The sequence below is a fragment of the Peromyscus leucopus genome, chromosome 6, assembly GCF_004664715.2.
Source record: "Peromyscus leucopus breed LL Stock chromosome 6, UCI_PerLeu_2.1, whole genome shotgun sequence".
Lineage (NCBI taxonomy): Eukaryota > Metazoa > Chordata > Mammalia > Rodentia > Cricetidae > Peromyscus > Peromyscus leucopus.
In genome coordinates this window covers 56,557,425-56,575,147 of record NC_051068.1, presented here as the reverse complement: position 1 = coordinate 56,575,147, position 17,723 = coordinate 56,557,425, and the positions used below count along the sequence as shown (strand labels likewise).

Sequence of the window (17,723 nt, the reverse complement as noted above, 5' to 3'; positions counted from 1 at the left end):
CTTGAACTTTTGACCCTCTTCCTGTTCTCACTCTGGAGAGCTGGGATTTCAGGCCTGGGCCTTGAGTGTTGGGTTTTGTTTTGTTCTAGAGACAGAGTCTAATGTAACTCAAGGTACCTCTAGCCTCATACATACTTGCTATGTAGCCAAGGATGACCTGGAACTGTGTGTGTACGTGCACACACGTGCATTCTGAGGCCAGAGTTCAGCTTCAGATGTCTTTCTCAATCACTTTGCACCATATTTTTTGAGGTAAATGTCTGCCGCTGAACAGAGTTTCCTTATTCACTAGACTGGCTGGCCAGCAAGGCCTGGGGACCGGCCTGCCTGTTTCCTCAGTGCTGAGACCCCAGGCATGCCTGCAGTGCCTGGCGCTTAGGAGGGCACTAACGATGGAGCTCAACAAGCACTTACTGACCGAGCCATCTACAGCCCATGGCCTTGACTTTCTGACCTTCCTGCCCCTCGCCTCTCAAATGCTGGAATTGCAGATGTGTGCGGCCACACCCGGCATTCCTTTTTAAGATCTCAATACACTTCATTCTGAATTATAATACATAGACAACTACGTGTTTTCCTTGCTCAGTGCTCACATCTCCGATACTGAGATGGAGACAGAGCACCTTTTAATGCCTTGGTGTCTGCTTTGGACACCACATTTTGAAATCTCACAGCTCTGTCATCAGTTGCTCAGGGGATGGAAAAGGTGTCCTAGAAGAGAGGGAATGATAGAATAAAGGGTTGGATGTAACACCGTGTCCTGTGGCTTTGTTTGTTGGTTTCTCATGAAGATGATGTGAATTGGCAAAGGACTGTTTAAATAGATTTATTAGATATGAGTACTTGGCAGGGGCTGAGCCAGGTTTTTCTTCTTCTTTTTAAATGTTTATTTTGACTCATCTGTATGGGTTTTTGTCTGCATACCACATGTGTGCCTTTCAGAAGAGGGTGTCAAAGCCCCTGGCACTGGAGTTACAGAGGGCTGTGAGCCATTATGTGGGTGCTGGGAATTGAACTTGGGTCCTCTGCAAGAACAGCAAGTACTCCTAACCCCTGAGCCATCTCTCCAGCCCCTTTTCTCTTTTCTAACTCATTTCTTCATTGTGGCTTTTGAGTTGGGTTTTCATGATGTACTGTGAGCACTGCTTCTCCTTAAACAGTGTAAGGTTAAAGAGCCCCCCAAATGCACCAGTACTTAACTTGCAACTCTTCTGCCTTTAATTCTCCTAACTCTACAGCTGGCGGGGGAAACTCACCTTCCTCTGCTGTCCAGTCTTAGAGTGGAGGTGACCCTGTAGCAGTGTACTGAGTGGTTTGGGAGAGGAGTCTGCATCACAGCGTTGTGGGCGATTAGAGGTTCTTACCACAGGCGGCGGACTGGGCAGGCCCACGAAGTACATTTGCCATCTAAGTGGTAGCAGTGTTGCTTGCTGTTCATTGATAGAAACTTGCAGCTCTTGAAGGACCATTTCAGTGCCTAGGATTTGTGAGCGGAAACAGTAAAACAGCAGCTTAAACAACTGAGAGGCTGGGACTGTGTTCAGGGGTAGAATGCTCGTCTAGCATTTGTGAGGTCCTGGTTTCAAACCTCCCACCCAAAACTTGAACCTGTAGTCCATTTCTTTTAGGTGTTGTGGTGTGCTTCTTGGTACGCACCTCCGTCCTCTCTGGCCCTGCTCCTAACATCTCCCGAAGTTTGCTGTGCTAGGGCCTGGCCAGTGGTGGCGGCAGAGGCCCTGGGCAGGGTACTGAGCTGGAACTGGGCTGTGGGTCTGTTCAGTGACTGCAGACGAATTCCTAAAGTGGAGCTCTAGGTGACTGTTTCTAGTGTGTAGATGAGCTTCGTGAGGAAGGTAGAGAAGTCCACCGTGAGTAGGACTACAGGTGGAGTTGACGATAATTGTAATAATATACGTGTTTTTAGTATTTCAGAATAGGCTACCCAGCACGGCCATGCGCCACAGCGCGAGTACCCGCGTAAGTGGATGACTCCATTTCAGGAGAAAGGTGATTTTACAAACAGCAGCGTAGGGCTCAGAAGATCTCAATATACCTTTTCTTAGTTCTGTCTACCCTGCGAGCGCTCTCATGTCTCAGGAAAACGGTTGTAGTGATACAGTTGTTTTCCATTTACTGCAGGAATTTGAAAATTCTTATTTAATTGTAAGGCAATTGGGGGTAGAAAAGAGGCTTCCGATGTAAGTATGACAGTGTGGTTTTGTATATTACTTATTTTATATTATATCATGCTTTATCAGATTTTGGACTGCAGAATTAAAGATTAAGGAACATTGTAACAGAGGAAATGTCACTTTCACATTTTTGCAAGTTTCGATGTCCTTTCTCATAATACATGATGTGAGTCACATTGATTGGAATGACCACAAGATCTCAAGGCCTCTGCGGGAACTTGGCTGTAGTAGGGGGAGGATATATGTACATTGTAGTACTGAAGCCCCCATCTCCTGGGACTCTACATCAGACTGCCACAGAAATAGACTGCTGCAGGTCGGTTTGTGTCAGAGCTTTAATGCAAATATGGAGTGCTTATGAAGCCAATCAGAAGCGTCTACAGGGCATCCACCTGTAAAAAATAAAAATTTTCCCTGTGGTCCAAAGAATAACAAGACCTAGTTTTTAATATGCTAAGAGTTTATGATCTATTTAGCATCCTTACACACATGTATTATAGGAAAATAAGCATGCAGTAGGCATTAAAAGTGTGCTTAAAGTTGTTATAGAAGAACTCAGAGAACAAAGAATCAGGAAGATTCGCCTGGGGAAGGTACCATTTCTATTTAAGGAAGTGATTCTCAGGTGTGCGGTTCCTTCCTCGTGTTAGTTTCTGTTTAAGAGAATCTCGTCCAAATGCAGTCAGACCCTTATTTCATCCACATGCCATTTGTAAGCCTATCTTTATCTGTTATTCTTGTTTTAAATTATTATATATACTACTTGGGTAAGGGGTAAAATATGCGTATCTATGACATTCTCTGGAATTACTTTGCAAATAATCACTTTTGTGGCTAAACTACTAAGTTATGTGTATAATAGATACTGAGAATTTCATGACAGAGCTGTGGGTATAATTCTGGTAGAATACTTGCTTAGCATGTGTAGAGACCCTGGGTTCTTTTTATGATCTTTCCTTAGATCCTACGTAAATATCTGATAGAGACTGAAGGTGTGTACGGGCGTTCGTGCGTGTGTTTTGCCCCAGTTTCTCAGTGTAATTCTACCTGTCCTGGAACTCACTGTATAGCCCAGGCTGGCCTCGAACTCAGAGATCCACCTGCCTCTGCCTCCTGAGTGCTGTGATTAAGGGCGTGCGCCACCACCGCCAGCTGTGATAATGAAGTTTTAAGCCTTTTTTTTTTCCCTTTAAGATAGGGCCTCACGTATCTTAGGGTTGGTCTCAGACTCCTCTACCTGCCCAGTGCTGAGATTTGATGTGGTTTTCCTTCCCAATTGATGTGCTGCTGGATATTAAATGTCAGGCCTCAGGCATGCTAGTCAAGTACTCTACCAGATAACCCCCCAAAATCTTTTATGAAAAAAAAAGTGAGGTGTATTCCCCTAGCACTTCTGCTTCTACAAATCAGGATTTGTGCCCTTTTTTTTGGGGGGGGGGGAGTATTTTCCTATCAGTCTTGTGCCTGCCTTCTCATTTCCCGGTAAGTTTAGTCTAAAGATCAGATGTCTGGGAGACACGAACTTGGTATTTAGTAGACCATTTGCGCCCCCAAGATGCTCTGTCCCCTGAACTGGAACTCTCTTCATAATATTTGGATATTCTCTGTTGAAAAGAGAATGTTATTTTAGATAGTTTGAAGGAAAAAAGAACCCATGACCAGATTGTGGCCCTGAGGTAAAGCTTAAGCCCCTTCCTGGAAAAATGAATTCATTTTCTCCTAATCTGGGCCTATCTTGATACCATCAGTTTAGCAATGGCCACAGAGAAGACACGTTGTCTTCCCTGTGTGTTGCAATCTGGATTGCTTGGGGGGAATCTTTGTAGGAGAGCTTCCTGTCTCGTGCAACGTGTGAAGCGTTTTAAGGCAACCGAGGCCTATGCCCGGCATTAGTTTTCTTGCATCAGCGGAGTGAAATGTGACTGCTTGTATCAAGATACATTTTAAGACTGTGACCACGGAGCCATCCAAGGGTTCGCCAGACCTTAGGGACAGAGCCAGTGGTATTTTCTTCAGCCAGATTCCAGGAAAAAGGAATTTATGTCACCTGTGTAGTTGCTTTCTTCTCTAGACTTGATCTGGGTTTTGGGGACCTGTGGATTTTATTCTGAAAGGAGAACATTTTCTCCCTTGGACCACAGCCTCAAATTTATCTCATAACATCCTCATACCCAGGTGAGCAATGTTGATGTCAGAAGCCAGAACTGTTGTGGTGTTCTGGTAATTGAGACTTTCTCGGCTTGACTGTGCCCAGGAATTCAGTGCAAATGAGGAGGATTTTTCTTATTAGTGGTCTCTCGTTATCATTACCCCCCCCCACCCCCACCTCATATGATGGCAAGAGCATGCCCTGCTCTGCTTCCCGTCCCACTCAAGTCTCCTTCCATATATCAAGTTCTACATTCCGGCCGTCGCGGGTAGCCACCCTTCACTGTCGATGGCTAGTTTCGCAAGGTTGTGGAGTAGGGACTGTCAGCTGATACTTACTCACATGAGAGCCATTAAGGGAGTGGCGTGGCCAATGTCAGAGCAACCTTGCAGCTGAAGGTTTGCCCAGAGCCACATGAGCTGGGCTCTCGTGACTAGCAGAGGGAGGGCTGCATACACTCAGCTCGGGATGCAGATAGTGTGAGTCAGTGCAAGCTGCAGGGCCTGTTGTGAACACTGGAGTATAGGCTTAGGAAAGGTGGGGAGAGAGCTGTGCTTGTGGGCTTTACTACCCGTTGACTGAGAGCAGATCTTATAATGGAGTGGATACCTCTGCTTCTAGAAGTCGTCCTGGACTTCATTTGACATGATGAATGAACCTTTTTTTTTTAAAGCTTCTAAAAGAGGAAGTTAGTAGTATCTTGTCTCACGTGCTGTGTAGGGAGTGAAATGATCTTTACACCGGAGCTGTTGCTGGTCACTGCAGACTATCCCTCGGATGAGGAAGGAACTTCAAGAGTGCTCTAGTCCACACTGATGGTCAGGACCCACTGAAGAGCATCTATGCCTCTTGGGAGATGTGCGGTGGTACAGCAAAAGCTACAAACTGGCCAGCGGGCCAGCAGGAGTCAGCCAGATGTGTGATTGATGCCACTTCTGGTGCCGGGAGGATTTTCAAGACACTCGTATGTGCAAAGATTCCAAAATGTGCCAGAGGAGGAAGGGACCCGAGTCCCGCAGTGCACGACCACAGGTTTGAAAGTTTAGTTTCTGTTTCCGTCCGGGAAATACTAACTTCAGTTCGCCTCTGAGAAGTTCCATTGATTTGAATTGTGTTTGCAAGGATGCTTTGCATAGGAGAAATGTGGTTGTTGGTTTGTAGAAACAAGTCTTTTCCTCTGTAGAAGAGATGTAGGCGCAGGTATCCTATTGCCTGTTAGGGCTCTGTTACCATCTTACCTTAAGTTTTTCTTGCCTCTGCTGGGGCCAACTTCTAAGGAAATGGTTGTGGCCTTGTCTGGAACCCTGGGTGATACTGCTTGCACTTGGAAGGTCAGAGTTAAAGCTCTGAGCACCAGAGCACACAAAGGAAGGGACAAGGACTGGAGTTCCACTCGGTGGCTGGCCAGGTATGTGCGTGCTGAGGCTGGGTGCCAAGCGAGAAGCCAGTTTTGCTCTGACTAATGCCTTTCCTGAGAAGGATGTGTCGTGACCAACCAACTTTAGTAGTGAGTTTATAAGGGGTACAGTTGGACCTGTTCTACTTACATTCTTTCTGGTTACTTCGTATACTTCGTTTCTTGATTGATGATTGATTTATATGTAAGGGTGTTTTCGCCCGCATGTGTGTCTGAGGACCTCTTACATTCCCGGTGCCCATGAAGGCCAGAGGAGGACATCAGATCCTCTGGAACTGCGATTACAGGTGATTGTGACCGGTGAGTCACTGTGCTGGTGTTGGGAATTAAACCCGGGTCCTTTGGAAGAGCAACCAGTGCTCTTAACCACTGAGCCATCTCGCCAGCCCCTTTATCTACTTTGGAAGAAGTAATTTCTCTGGTAGTAGAACTTAATTGAAACACTGTGTAAGATTTTACTGTGTATCAAAAAAAAGACAAAAGGAAGAAAAGAAATTCGAACTGTTTGAAAACTGCATTTCATCCCACAATCTGTTGAAAGCGGAAGGTGAAGCTCCAGTTCCTGTGATTAATATAGAAAGTAAGTTTCTAAATTGACTTAGGAATTTTAATTGACAATTTCTTGGGCTGGAGTGAAGGCTCAGTGGTTAATAGTACTGGCTGCTCTTGCAGAGGACCTGGGTTTGGTTTCCAGTACCCACATAATGGCTTACAACTAACTGTCTCTTAACTCCAGTTCCAGAGGACCCAACACCCTCTTCTGCATTCTTCTGGCCGTATGAATATGGTGTGCATAAATACCCCCAGGCCCACATAAAATAAAACAATAAAATCTTTACAAAAAAATAAAATTTCTCAAAATCATCAGGCTTCACAAAATGTTTATCCTGTATAAACTGTTATATATATTATCCTGTATAAAATGTTATATATATATATATATAAAAGAAAACAAGATACATGTTTAGACAGGTCTTACTGTATGGCCCAGGCTAGGCTCAACTGGAGTGTTCTACCACACCCAGCTAGCATATAGTTTCTGTCACGCAAAAATCTTCGTCTTAGTACAACTTAATAAAATGGTAAGTCTCCTACTACAGGATAAAAAGCTCACTGGAGAGTAGGAGCGGACATTTGACAAGTGTGCCTAACATGCTGTCTGGTCAGCGGAAGGAACCTGTTCACAGAGCAACAGGTAGTGAATGGTGGGGAACATTAGACAGCTGTGAGGATGTCACTTTCTTTTGTGTTTTTTGTTTGTTTGTTTTTGTTTTTTGTTTTTTTTTTTCAAGACAAGGTTTCTCTGTGTAGCTTTGTGCCTTTCCTGGAACTCACTCTGTAGCCCAGGCTGGCCTTGAACTCACAGAGATCCGAGTGCCTCTGCCTTCCGATTGGGTGCTGGGATTAAGGGCGTGCGCCACCACCGCCCGACTTCTTCTGTGTTCTTATCTGCTGCTTCTCAAGAAAGAAGAGTTGAGCTGTCGGGGAATAGTTGGAGCTAAGCTTCTGGAGTCAAGCCATATTGGGCTGTGGCTTTCTGAGTCCCTCCTCTGCTAAGCTGTAGGGTAGGCTCGAATTGTTTTAAAAAGTCTTCCCTGGAGGTTCTAAACGGCAGCATTAGCACCTCTGTCTTCTATATATTTGTTCTACAATTCCAAATCCCTAAGCCGTTACTTGGGGTGGCCATCCACATAAAATAACAATAATTTGTGGCCGGGTGGTGGCGCACACCTTTAATCCCAGCACGAGGAAGGCAGAGGTAGGCGGATCTCTGTGAGTTCGAGGCCAGACTGGGCTACAGAGAGAGCGAGATCCAGGACAGCCACCAAAACGACACAGAGAAACCCTGTCTTGAAAAACCCGAATACGTAATAATAACTTGTATCATGCCAATTTCTTTAGAAATTGCAAAAACAAACGAACAAACAAAAAACTGTGTGCCAGTGCTTTTCAAACTTATAATAAATTTGCTGTTTTGGTATGATTTTAATAGTTTTTACTACTGCTTTAAATACAGTAGAACACTTTGCAACTTGTATTTTCCCCCTGTATTTTAACTTAGATTTTCATTCCTAGAGCTGAAAGGTTTGAAGGTTTATCTTTTGTCTTTCAGTTTTGTGTAGTGATGACTTTCATGGTTAAAAACGTAAGTGTATTTAGGACTATCTAGCTGGACTCAGCTGATCCCCCCCCCCCTTTTTTCCCATTTGGTAATATCATAATCAGGAGCCAATTGAATATATCTCTCTCCACTGATCTGACTTTGGTCACATCAGTGTTAAGCTGCTTTAGTCTGTTTGATTTGGCCCTTGTTGACCCTGACATCCACAGTGAGCACAAATGTGTCACTTAGTGGCTTCTTGGCACTTAGTGGCTCAGTGGCCAAGTTTGTTTTTTCCAGGGGCAGTTTGGGCAGCCTCCAGAACACAAGTGTCTTGGCCCTCTGGGAAGATGTGTGTGTGTTTGAAATTCATTGGAATTCATTTCAGGTCAGACCGGTTGCCTCATCCACTCTCTTCCCCTTCCTACAATCTTAAAAATGTATGTGTGGGCTGGTCAGATGGCTCAGCAGATAGAGGTGTCACTGTGGATCATCCTGCCAGCCTGAGCTCCTTCTGTAGCAGTCTCATAGTGGAAGGAGAGCCCTGACTCCCACAGATTGTCCTCCGACTTCAAATGGGTACCGTGGTGTGTGTGTGTGTGTGTGTGTGTGTGTGTGTGTGTGTGTGTGTGTGTGTGTGCACGTGCGTGCGTGTGCGTGCGCGCATGCGTGCTTAAGCGCACGCGCTGGTTTCCAGAATTTTAGAGCCCTGGCTAACCCCAAAGGTACTTGTAAATTATTGACGGGAGCTTACACAGTTGGGATCTGGCCCCGAACTGCTCACTGGTTTCTGTTTGCCCAAGTCATGTGGCAGTCAGAGAGACATCCAGCCCCCTTCTTGTTCTTGTGCCCCTCAAGGCAGTAGTTCCAGGCCATATTTGAGCATATGGATAAGCCAAGGCTTTTTATTTCTTTATTTTTCCAGTGATATGAAAAGGGAAAAGTCCAGTAAGTACAGTAGACGACACGCGGTATGCTTAGGTGGCATCGGCCCAGTGCAGACAACAGCTCCATGCAGAAAGGTGCACTTTGGAGTCTCACTGTGGTTCACAGGTAGAAATTGTCCTCTGTAGCTTCACTTCCATATTCCTTTGTTTCCAAATGACGAACAGTTCATGGAATTCCAGAATCGGTATCAATGAAAGTCTGTATTTTAAATGATTTGCCAATAAAGAATTCCTTCCCAAAACTCAATTAAAATCTGGTGAATTTGCAGCATAATGGATATGTGGTACGGTTTTCAAATAGTTGTTTCTAACCTCTTTCTTAAAATGTAGATTGTAGCAAAGCTGATTTTTGATTTTTCATATTTTCCTGAAAAATCAGATAAGGCTATATAGAATTGTTCCTGCGGAATTTGGGAATGTTTGCCAGCTCTCTGTAAGAAACAGGAAAAGTTGGCCTCGCCTTGTCATTGGAGTGGAGAGGAACCGAAATCAACACTTCAGAGTCAATTGCGCTTTGCAGTTTCAGATCTGCAAGTTTGAGTTCAGAAGAAATGGTCCCATACAGGATGGGGGCTGGGAGGAACTGAGGTGGACTGGTGCTGAGCACCGCCATGCCCGGGTCCATCCCCAGCACCCAGAACGGACCACACTAGGATCCTAGGATCGGCAGCATGGAGGCGGGTAGGAATCAGGGTATGAAGGCCATTTTAAAAGAAAAATCCAGCCGGGCGTTGGTGGCGCACGCCTTTAATCCCAGCACTTGGGAGGCAGAGCCAGGCGGATCTCTGTGAGTTCGAGGCCAGCCTGGGCTACCAAGTGAGCTCCAGGAAAGGCGCAAAGCTACACAGAGAAACCCTGTCTCGAAAAACCAAAAAAAAAAAAAAAAAAAAAAAAAAAAAAAAAAAAAAAGAAAAAGAAAAATCCACAGACTGTCGGAAGTTACCCTTGAGTGAACTCAGTCCTGGGGATAAGTGGACTATGGCATCGAGGATAGTAAGTAGGGGATGCAAGACCAGTCCCAGATTTAAAGACAGACGTACTAAGGTGGCGAACTGCAGAGTTCCGACGACTTTCGTAAAAGGCCATTAAAAGAAACGGTACGTGTGGGCTGCAGGCGTGGGAAGTGTTTTTCATTGTGTTCTGCACATGGAAGCTGTGAAAACCATTCTCCTAAATAGGAAATGTGTCTGTTGGACAGGTTGAATGAAGTGCATAGAGAAAACAAAACAGAATACAAGCAAACAAATGCAAACCCCGGCCGGAGAGCAGGCAGGCAGCTGGTCGTCTCGTGTTTATGACAAGTTTTACCAACCTGCTGGATGTGACTCTTTCCATGTTAAACGTGTCCCAAGTCCTGTCCTTCATGCATTCCTTCCCTTCTCACCGTTTTATATGCAATAAGGAATTTTCTCTTACTGATTGATAGGCAATTCCCAGTGGCTGGTGAGTCTGACTTGGGGATGGAATCTGAGACTAAGTGAATGACTGAAGGAATGCTGTGGTAATTTTGTACTACCACAGTTTGAAGAACTTTTCGTCTTTTCTGGGACACATCCATTACTAAGCAAGAATCAGAGCAGGGCAGATACAGGGGTTTTTATAGAAGCAGACAACTGACATACGCCTCTGTCTGGGTCTTATTTTGATAAGCATTGATGATCGCCAGCTGAAACACTTGTTAGTCACCATATGTAATCCAGTCCGGAGTGACGGCGTCCTAGACAGAAAACGTGGCTACTTCATCACTGCAGTCTGCACTCAGCCATTGGGCAGCTGCTGAAGCATTTCTGCTCCGTTTCCTGTGCTGAGCTTGGGTGCCTGCCTGCCGGACTGGACTGCTCCCCACTTCCTGGCTCTCCTGCTGTGAGTTAGGCTCTGGTTTAGTCTGTCCTATTGTTACATTATTAACAAAAGCGGGTTGAGTGCTGAACAGCGAGCAACAAGTTCCGATGGTGACCTGCTTCTGAGTGTAAAGGAACTCCAAAGCCACACTCAACCACAGGGCAGGGCAAAACTGAGCAGAACGTACAGAGTTCCAGTAAATACCCCATGTCTCCACACACTCAGAGCCTTCCTCACATGGTGGTGCATTTTATAATGAATGGCACATTATCACCCAGAATGTGTAATTTGTATCTGGGTTCACTCTTCATGTTATATATTGTTTTGACAGATGAGATTTATAGAGGAGTTTCAGTACCCTAGAAATCAACTTTATCTGTATATTCAGTCTTCTAAATTGCAGCAGTCTTTTTCAGATTGTCATTTGGTTAGAATCGTACGACAGACAACCTTTTGAGATTGATTCTTTCACTTAGCAATATCCATTTAAAGTTAATCTATGTCTATTCATGCCTTGGTAGCTCATTTCTTTTTAGTTCCGAATCATCTGTTGGTGGTTTTCTTACCCAATGAACAACTTGGTTGCTTCCGAGCATTTGAAGTTTGTCCGTGAAGCTGCTGTAAAAATCTGTGGGCAGAGTTTTGCATGTGCGTTTCATCTCATTTGGTTACATAGCAAGAAGCTCAGTTGCTGCCTGCCTCGTAAGAGAATATTGTGTTCCGGTTGGTAAGCAAATGCTAGGCTGTCTTCCAGAGTGGCTCAACCTCTAGCCGTGCATGAGAACCAGCATTTGGATGCTCCGTGTTCTACATTTTGCTTACTCTAATAGATACATAATTGACCCCTCGCTGTTATTCTGATTCGCATTTTTCTGGGTTTTCCCTTTGTTTTGTTTTTGAGACAATGTTTTACCTATTGCCCTGGCTGACCTGGGAGCTCACTTCATATCCCTGGTTAAGTTCAAGACTACCTTGAACTTGTAGTGATCTTCTGGTCTCTGAGCCACCATGCCTGGCTATAATTGGCACTGCTTTAATGGCTTATGATGTGGACCATTTTTTCTTGCTACCTGTATCCTTGTGAGGTGCCTAATGAAATCTCCTGTCTATTCTTGAAATCATGCTTTATTTTTAAAAAGTTAGTTTTTTCTATTGATCTTATTTTATGTGTGTAAGTGTTTGTCTGCATTTATATATGTGCACTGTGTGCATGCATGCCTGGTGCCTAGCAACTGGAGTTACAGATAGTTGTTGAGTCACCACGTACTAAGAACCGAACTCAGATTCTCCGCAAGACCAAGTGTTCCTAACCACTGAGAAATCTCCAGCCCCCTGCTTTCTCCTTTGCTTTCTCTTCTTTTTCTTTCTTTGTTTCTGCTTTTTTTTTTTTTTTTAAGTCAGAGTCTATGTAGTCATGGCTGGCCTAGAACTCTCTATGCAGACCAGACTGGCTTCGAATTCAAAGATCTACCTGCTTCTTCCTCCCAAGCACTGAGATTTAAGACGTGAGCTACCATGTCCCTCCCATGCTTGATTTTTTTTTTTTTTTTTTTTTTTTTTTTTTTTTTTTTGGTTTTCCAAGACAGGGTTTCTCTGAGCTTTGCAGCTTTCCTGGAACTCGGTCTGTAGACCAGGCTGGCCTCAAACTCAGAGATCCGCCTGCCTCTGCCTCCCAAGTGCTGGGATTAAAGGCATGCGACACCACCGCCTGGCGATTTTTTTTAAATCAACTTTTAAGGCCTTTTTATTTTGGATAACAATTTTTATTAGATATATCTTTTGCAAATGTTTTCTTTGCCTAGCCTGTGACTTGTCTTCTTATTCACTTGGCAGTATTTGATAGAGCAGTAGTTTTAAATTTTACTGAGTTTTTCTTACCAGTGATTTGTTGTTGTAAAATATTAAGATATGTTACATTTGTTTATGCTGTGGAACATTTGTTTAATGATGCAAAGATGTGTTGCATTCTTTTATGTTCATTTTTTAAACTGTGAAGCTGTATTACTTTGCCTGTCTAAAATACCTAATGGTCTAATAAAGAGCTGAATGGCTAATAGCCAGGCAGGAGGAAGGATAGGCGGGGCTGGCAGGCAGGGAGAATATATAGAAATCTGGGAGGAAAAGAAGAAAGCAAGAGAACAAGAAGAGGAGGATGCTAGGAGCCAGCCACCCAGTAAGAGTGAAAGTAAGATTACAGAAGAAAGAAAAGGGAAAAGCCCAGAGGCAGAAAGATAGATGGGAACATTTAAGAAAAGCTGGCAGGAAACAAGCCAACCTAAGGCCAGGCATTTATAATTAAGAATAAGCCTCAGTATGTGATTTATTTGGGAGCTGGGTGGTAGGCCCCCAAAAGAGCAAGGACAACCAACAACAATTTGTTTTGTGGACCCTGTCTATGATGTTGTATGTAAAAACTATTGCCCATGCCCTAAAGTCCTCTGTGTTCTCTCTTGTAGGTGTGCTTTGTTTTGTTTGTTTGTTTGTTTGTTTTTGAGGCAAGAGTTTCAGTCTCGGCAGTCGTGGATCTTACTGCTGCCCTACACTCAGTGACACCCCCTCCCCCTTGCACTTCCTCTGGGCTGGGATCACAGGCAAGAGCCACCACTCCTGGCTGAGCTACAGGGTCGGGTGGGTTGCATTTAATTTTGTGATTCATTTTGAACTATCTCTGTAAAGAGTGTAAGGTCTATGTCTCTTTCTGTGTGTGTGTGTGTGTGTGTGTGTGTGTATACACATATGTATGTGTATATATATATATATATATATATATATATATATATATATATATATTGGCATGTAGATATCTAGTTTTCTCAAACCACTTACTGAGAGTTCAAATTCTTTTTGTTCTTTTCAGATACACATTTTTTAAAAGTATTTCTTTACATGCATTTTTTTTTTTTTTTTTTTTTTTTTTTTTTTCGAGACAGGGTTTCTCTTGTGTAGCTTTGCGCCTTTCCTGGAACTCACTTGGTAGCCCAGGCTGGCCTCGAACTCACAGAGATCCACCTGGCTCTGCCTCCCGAGTGCTGGGATTAAAGGCGTGCGCCACCACCGGCCGGCTGCATATTTTTTTTTACATTTATTCATTTGTATTTGTTTGTATATGGAAGTCAACTCAGGTGAGTTTTGTAAATTTGTTTGGCAGTTCTAAAAATGTTAGGCAGGTTTTTTTTTTTTGTGTGTGTGTATGTGTGTATGTGTGCTGTACACTTCTCAATACTAGTCTTTTCCTGTATATGTACCAATGCCTAACTTTCCAGAGGTTTCTCTAGGTTCAGACATGTGCATGCACACATACTATCACACATACAGACTCTCTCTCTCTCTCTCTCTCTCTCTCTCTCTCTCTCTCTCTCTTTCACACACACACACACACACACACACACACACACACACACACACACATTTTTGCTGATTGGAGATGCTTAGCTCATTTAGAAGTATGTTTTTTGGCAATTGGAAAGATGGCTGGGTGGTTAAGAGAACACTTGCTGTTCTTGCAGAGGACCCAGATTTGGTTCCCAGCACCCACATTGGGTGGCTCCCAATCATCTGTAGCTCTAGTTCCAGGGGACCTGATACCTGCCCTCTTCCAGCCTCCTTGGGTACCGCATACACGTGGTACATGTACATGCATTCACTCAGGTGTAGGCAGAGTTTCTCTATGCTTCAGTAGCCACTCCCCAATAACCATTCAGAGACTTATTATTAATTATAAATGTTTAGCTGATAGCTCAGGCTTGTTACTAGCTAATTCTTATATTTTAAATTAACCCGTATTTCTTATCTACCCTTTGCCACGTGTCAGTACCAGCCTGGTCTTTCAACGTGGCACATTCATCTTGTTTCTCTAGGCGTCTCTCAAGACTCTTCAGAATCCACCCTTCTTCCCAGCATTCTCTCTGCCCTGAAAATCCTGCCTGGTTATCGGCCAGTCAGTTTTTTTATTAACAGTGATAGCAACATATTTTCACAGTGTACAAAAGGATTATTCCACAGCACTCAGGCATACATACACATTAAAAAAAAGATGAATTTATTTTCTTTTTCTTCTTTCTTTTTTTTTCTTTTTACAAGTATGTTGTTCAAGGCATAGAATACATCTGGAAGGGTAAGCGATACCATGAGATAATGTAGATTAGTTCAGTAAGATTGTGTTCTTTGTACAACCAGATAGCTATCTGTTCCAGTTATCCCATATGCATTCAGTTAGATCTTTAAGCAAAGGGAGCCTTAGAAGGGATGACCTTAGGCCACCCCCATTATTTTTATTTTTATTTGTTTGTTTGTTTGTTTTTCGAGACAAGGATTCTCTGTAGCTTTGGAGCCTGTCCTGGAACTTACTTTGTAGACCAGGCTGGCCTTGAACTCCTAGAGATCCACCTGCTTCTGCCTTCTGATTGTTGGGATTAAAGACGTGCACCACCACCACCACCACCCAGCCACCCCATTATTTTATAGTGGTAGAAATGTAGGACTAAGATGTCATGGTAAGGGCTGACTCGTGGTATCCTGACATCCAGGGCAGTTTTCTACTTTTTTTCTGTGCATGGTAGCCCCTGGACAGTTGAATGTGGCTAATTGTTCTGTGAATGCTACACACACGTTAACCTGATATGACCCTGAGCTCAGAAAAGATGGGAGAAAATTGTCTTCTTTACCTGATAGTTCCTTTTTCTAGTATCCAAACCTCAGGCTGTGTGGACACGTGCTCTAATGTTTTGTTACCATGTGAACAGGTTATATAGGGCTTAGGTGTTTTTAGCTGTGACCTTTGCTACCATTATAGCACTGTTTCAGGATTGAGGCTCAGAGCTGCAACCGCCTGACCATAAACCTTTAGCTGTCGTCTTTGGTAGGAATCAGTCATGCTCAGGAGAAATGTAGAGACCTGGAAGTTTTATGTATCCTTTTGGTCCTACCTTCAGGTACAGCAATCATCAAGTGGTTCAGCAGTCCTTTATCCTACGTTTTCCAAAATCTTAACATCTCTGAAAAGTCTACAAGTGATCTGAACTGATAATGAAGCTTTTGAGTGCCTCTCACACTCTGGAGGAGGTATATACATACATCTTTCTAAAATCTGAAAAAAAAAAAAAAATCTGAATTCTGAGACATGTGACTCTCAGGAATTCCATTAAGGGATTGTGTATCTGAATTCATTGTGTCTGAACTGTGCTTCACAGGAACGTAGTCTGTCTTTTCCTGATAGACTTGTAAGTCACTTAAGGCAGCAGGCTTGGGGAAAGCCAATGCTAGAGTTAGTGCTTTCCCAGTTAGTTCTGTTGGAACTGTTGAGGCGGGAGAGATGGCCCAGGGCTTATGAGCACTCACGTTTGTGCAGAGGACCAGAGTTTGAATCCCAGCACCTATATTGTGCTGCTCAGCCGCCTGTAATGCCAGCTATAGGTGATCTCAACACTTTTTTTCTGGCCACCAAGGTCACCCATACATAGGTATACAGGCACATAAATAAAAATAATAAAAACAAATCATTTTAGAAAAATGACTGTTTAATAAAGTGAACACCAGCATCAGGGCCTCTGTTACATGTCCATGATATGGATTTGATATCTGAATTTAGACATTTATCTCCGATCTTCTCAGGGTGTGGATCCTCTCAGGGTGTGGCTTACTTTATTTAAGTGTATCTTGAGATAAGCCTTGTATCGAGTTGGTGTCAGCATCTTTGGTGTTCCAGCCTGTGTGAGGAGTGAATCCTGGTGTGCACGTTCAGATTTCAGTTGTGGTGTTGCTCCTACGCCATGCTGCTGTGTGATGTCTAGTCTTTCATTCCACTTAGTGTTCATAAACAGTATAGAAAGTTATACGTAACATACTCCTAAGTATGCAACAATTGCAGCCAGCTTGTAAACATCTTTGGGTAAGATAACAGGAGGATCCATTTAACAGAATACTTTGCAGATGAGTTTCTCTCATTAGCATTGTGTGAGAATGATGGTCTTGCCGTACTTGACTACTCTTGACTACAGACCAGCAAGTCATTGGAGGAATTTCATGCACATCCTGGGAACCAAAGCATTCTTGCACCTTCATCCTATTATAAGTAAAAAACAAACAAACAAATAAATAAAAAATAGTAAAGTCAGCTAACTTGAAGATGACTTTTCCTGTGAACTCTTTTATTGGGTGTGTTAATCTTACAAAAGTACATGAATTCCCAATCTGTTACTACCATCTATGTATGTAATTTTTTTTTCTTGAAATAAATAGCTTTCTGTCGGGTGGGAAATAGTGAATGTTTTGTGCTGATAAGATGAACTGTGATTGCTGCCTCGGCATAGTTTTTCCTTTTCTTCCAAACTGAGTTGTTTGTTTTTAATCCTTCAAATTATAGTCCTCATCTCCCTTCTGATTTTTTTGTCTTATTCAGAGAGAGAGAGAGAGAGAGAGAGAGAGAGAGAGAGAGAGAGAGAGAGAGAGAGATGAGATTCGTTTTATAGCTCACAGTGGCCCTGAACTGATGATTTTCTTCTCTCAAACTCCTAGTCCTTGGATTACTGGTGTGTGCCACCATGCCCTCCAACAAACTTTGAGAGTTCTATTTGTATTTAGAAACTGACTTTTTTTTTTGGTCCGTAGCTGAGGACTGAACCCAGGGCCTTGCGCTTGCTAGGCAAGTGCTCTACCACTGAGCTAAATCCCCAACCCTAGAAACTGACTTTTAAGAGAAAGGAAGAAAGGTGTGAGGGCTGTAAACAAAGGATGGCATTTGAGAGCAGTTGGCTGTGTCTTACGATACAGTAGGTTTTATGACAACAGAGGTTGTAATGTTTTCAACCTTGTTCCAGTTCCTGGAACACTGCTTGGCACACATGAGCAGCAGGAATTGCCTAGTACATGGACGAGTGAACTCTAGTGTCTGTTGTTCTTATTACTGGTGTGCTTGAGACAGGGTCTCACTGTGTTGCCCAGGCTGTCTGGAACTAGTGATTCTCCGGGGGAGTTAGTCTTCTGAGGGTTGCCATTATGGGTATGTACCACCATACCTGCTCAGTGTTGCTTTATTTAACATTTTCTTGGATCATTTAAAGTTCGCTGTCATGCCTGA

The 17,723-nt window shown here is 43.5% G+C and overlaps 1 protein-coding gene across 5 annotated transcripts in view; it reads left to right on the top strand.

Moving 5' to 3' along the window:
- Nucleotides 1–17,723, top strand: part of Fnip2 (folliculin interacting protein 2) — a 118,959-nt gene that overhangs the window by 30,545 nt on the left and 70,691 nt on the right. For 2 of the 5 annotated variants that reach the window (XM_028880107.2, XM_028880105.2), the window contains exon 1: nucleotides 3,362–5,373. The exons of 2 other annotated variants lie outside the window; for them this stretch is intronic. In XM_028880107.2, coding sequence (XP_028735940.1) covers nucleotides 5,198–5,373 — 176 coding nt within the window. In that variant the 5' untranslated portion in view covers nucleotides 3,362–5,197. Of the gene's footprint in view, nucleotides 1–3,361; nucleotides 5,374–9,697; nucleotides 10,670–17,723 lie in introns of those variants that run through there. One more of the 5 variants, XM_037206676.1, reaches the window with a different exon arrangement.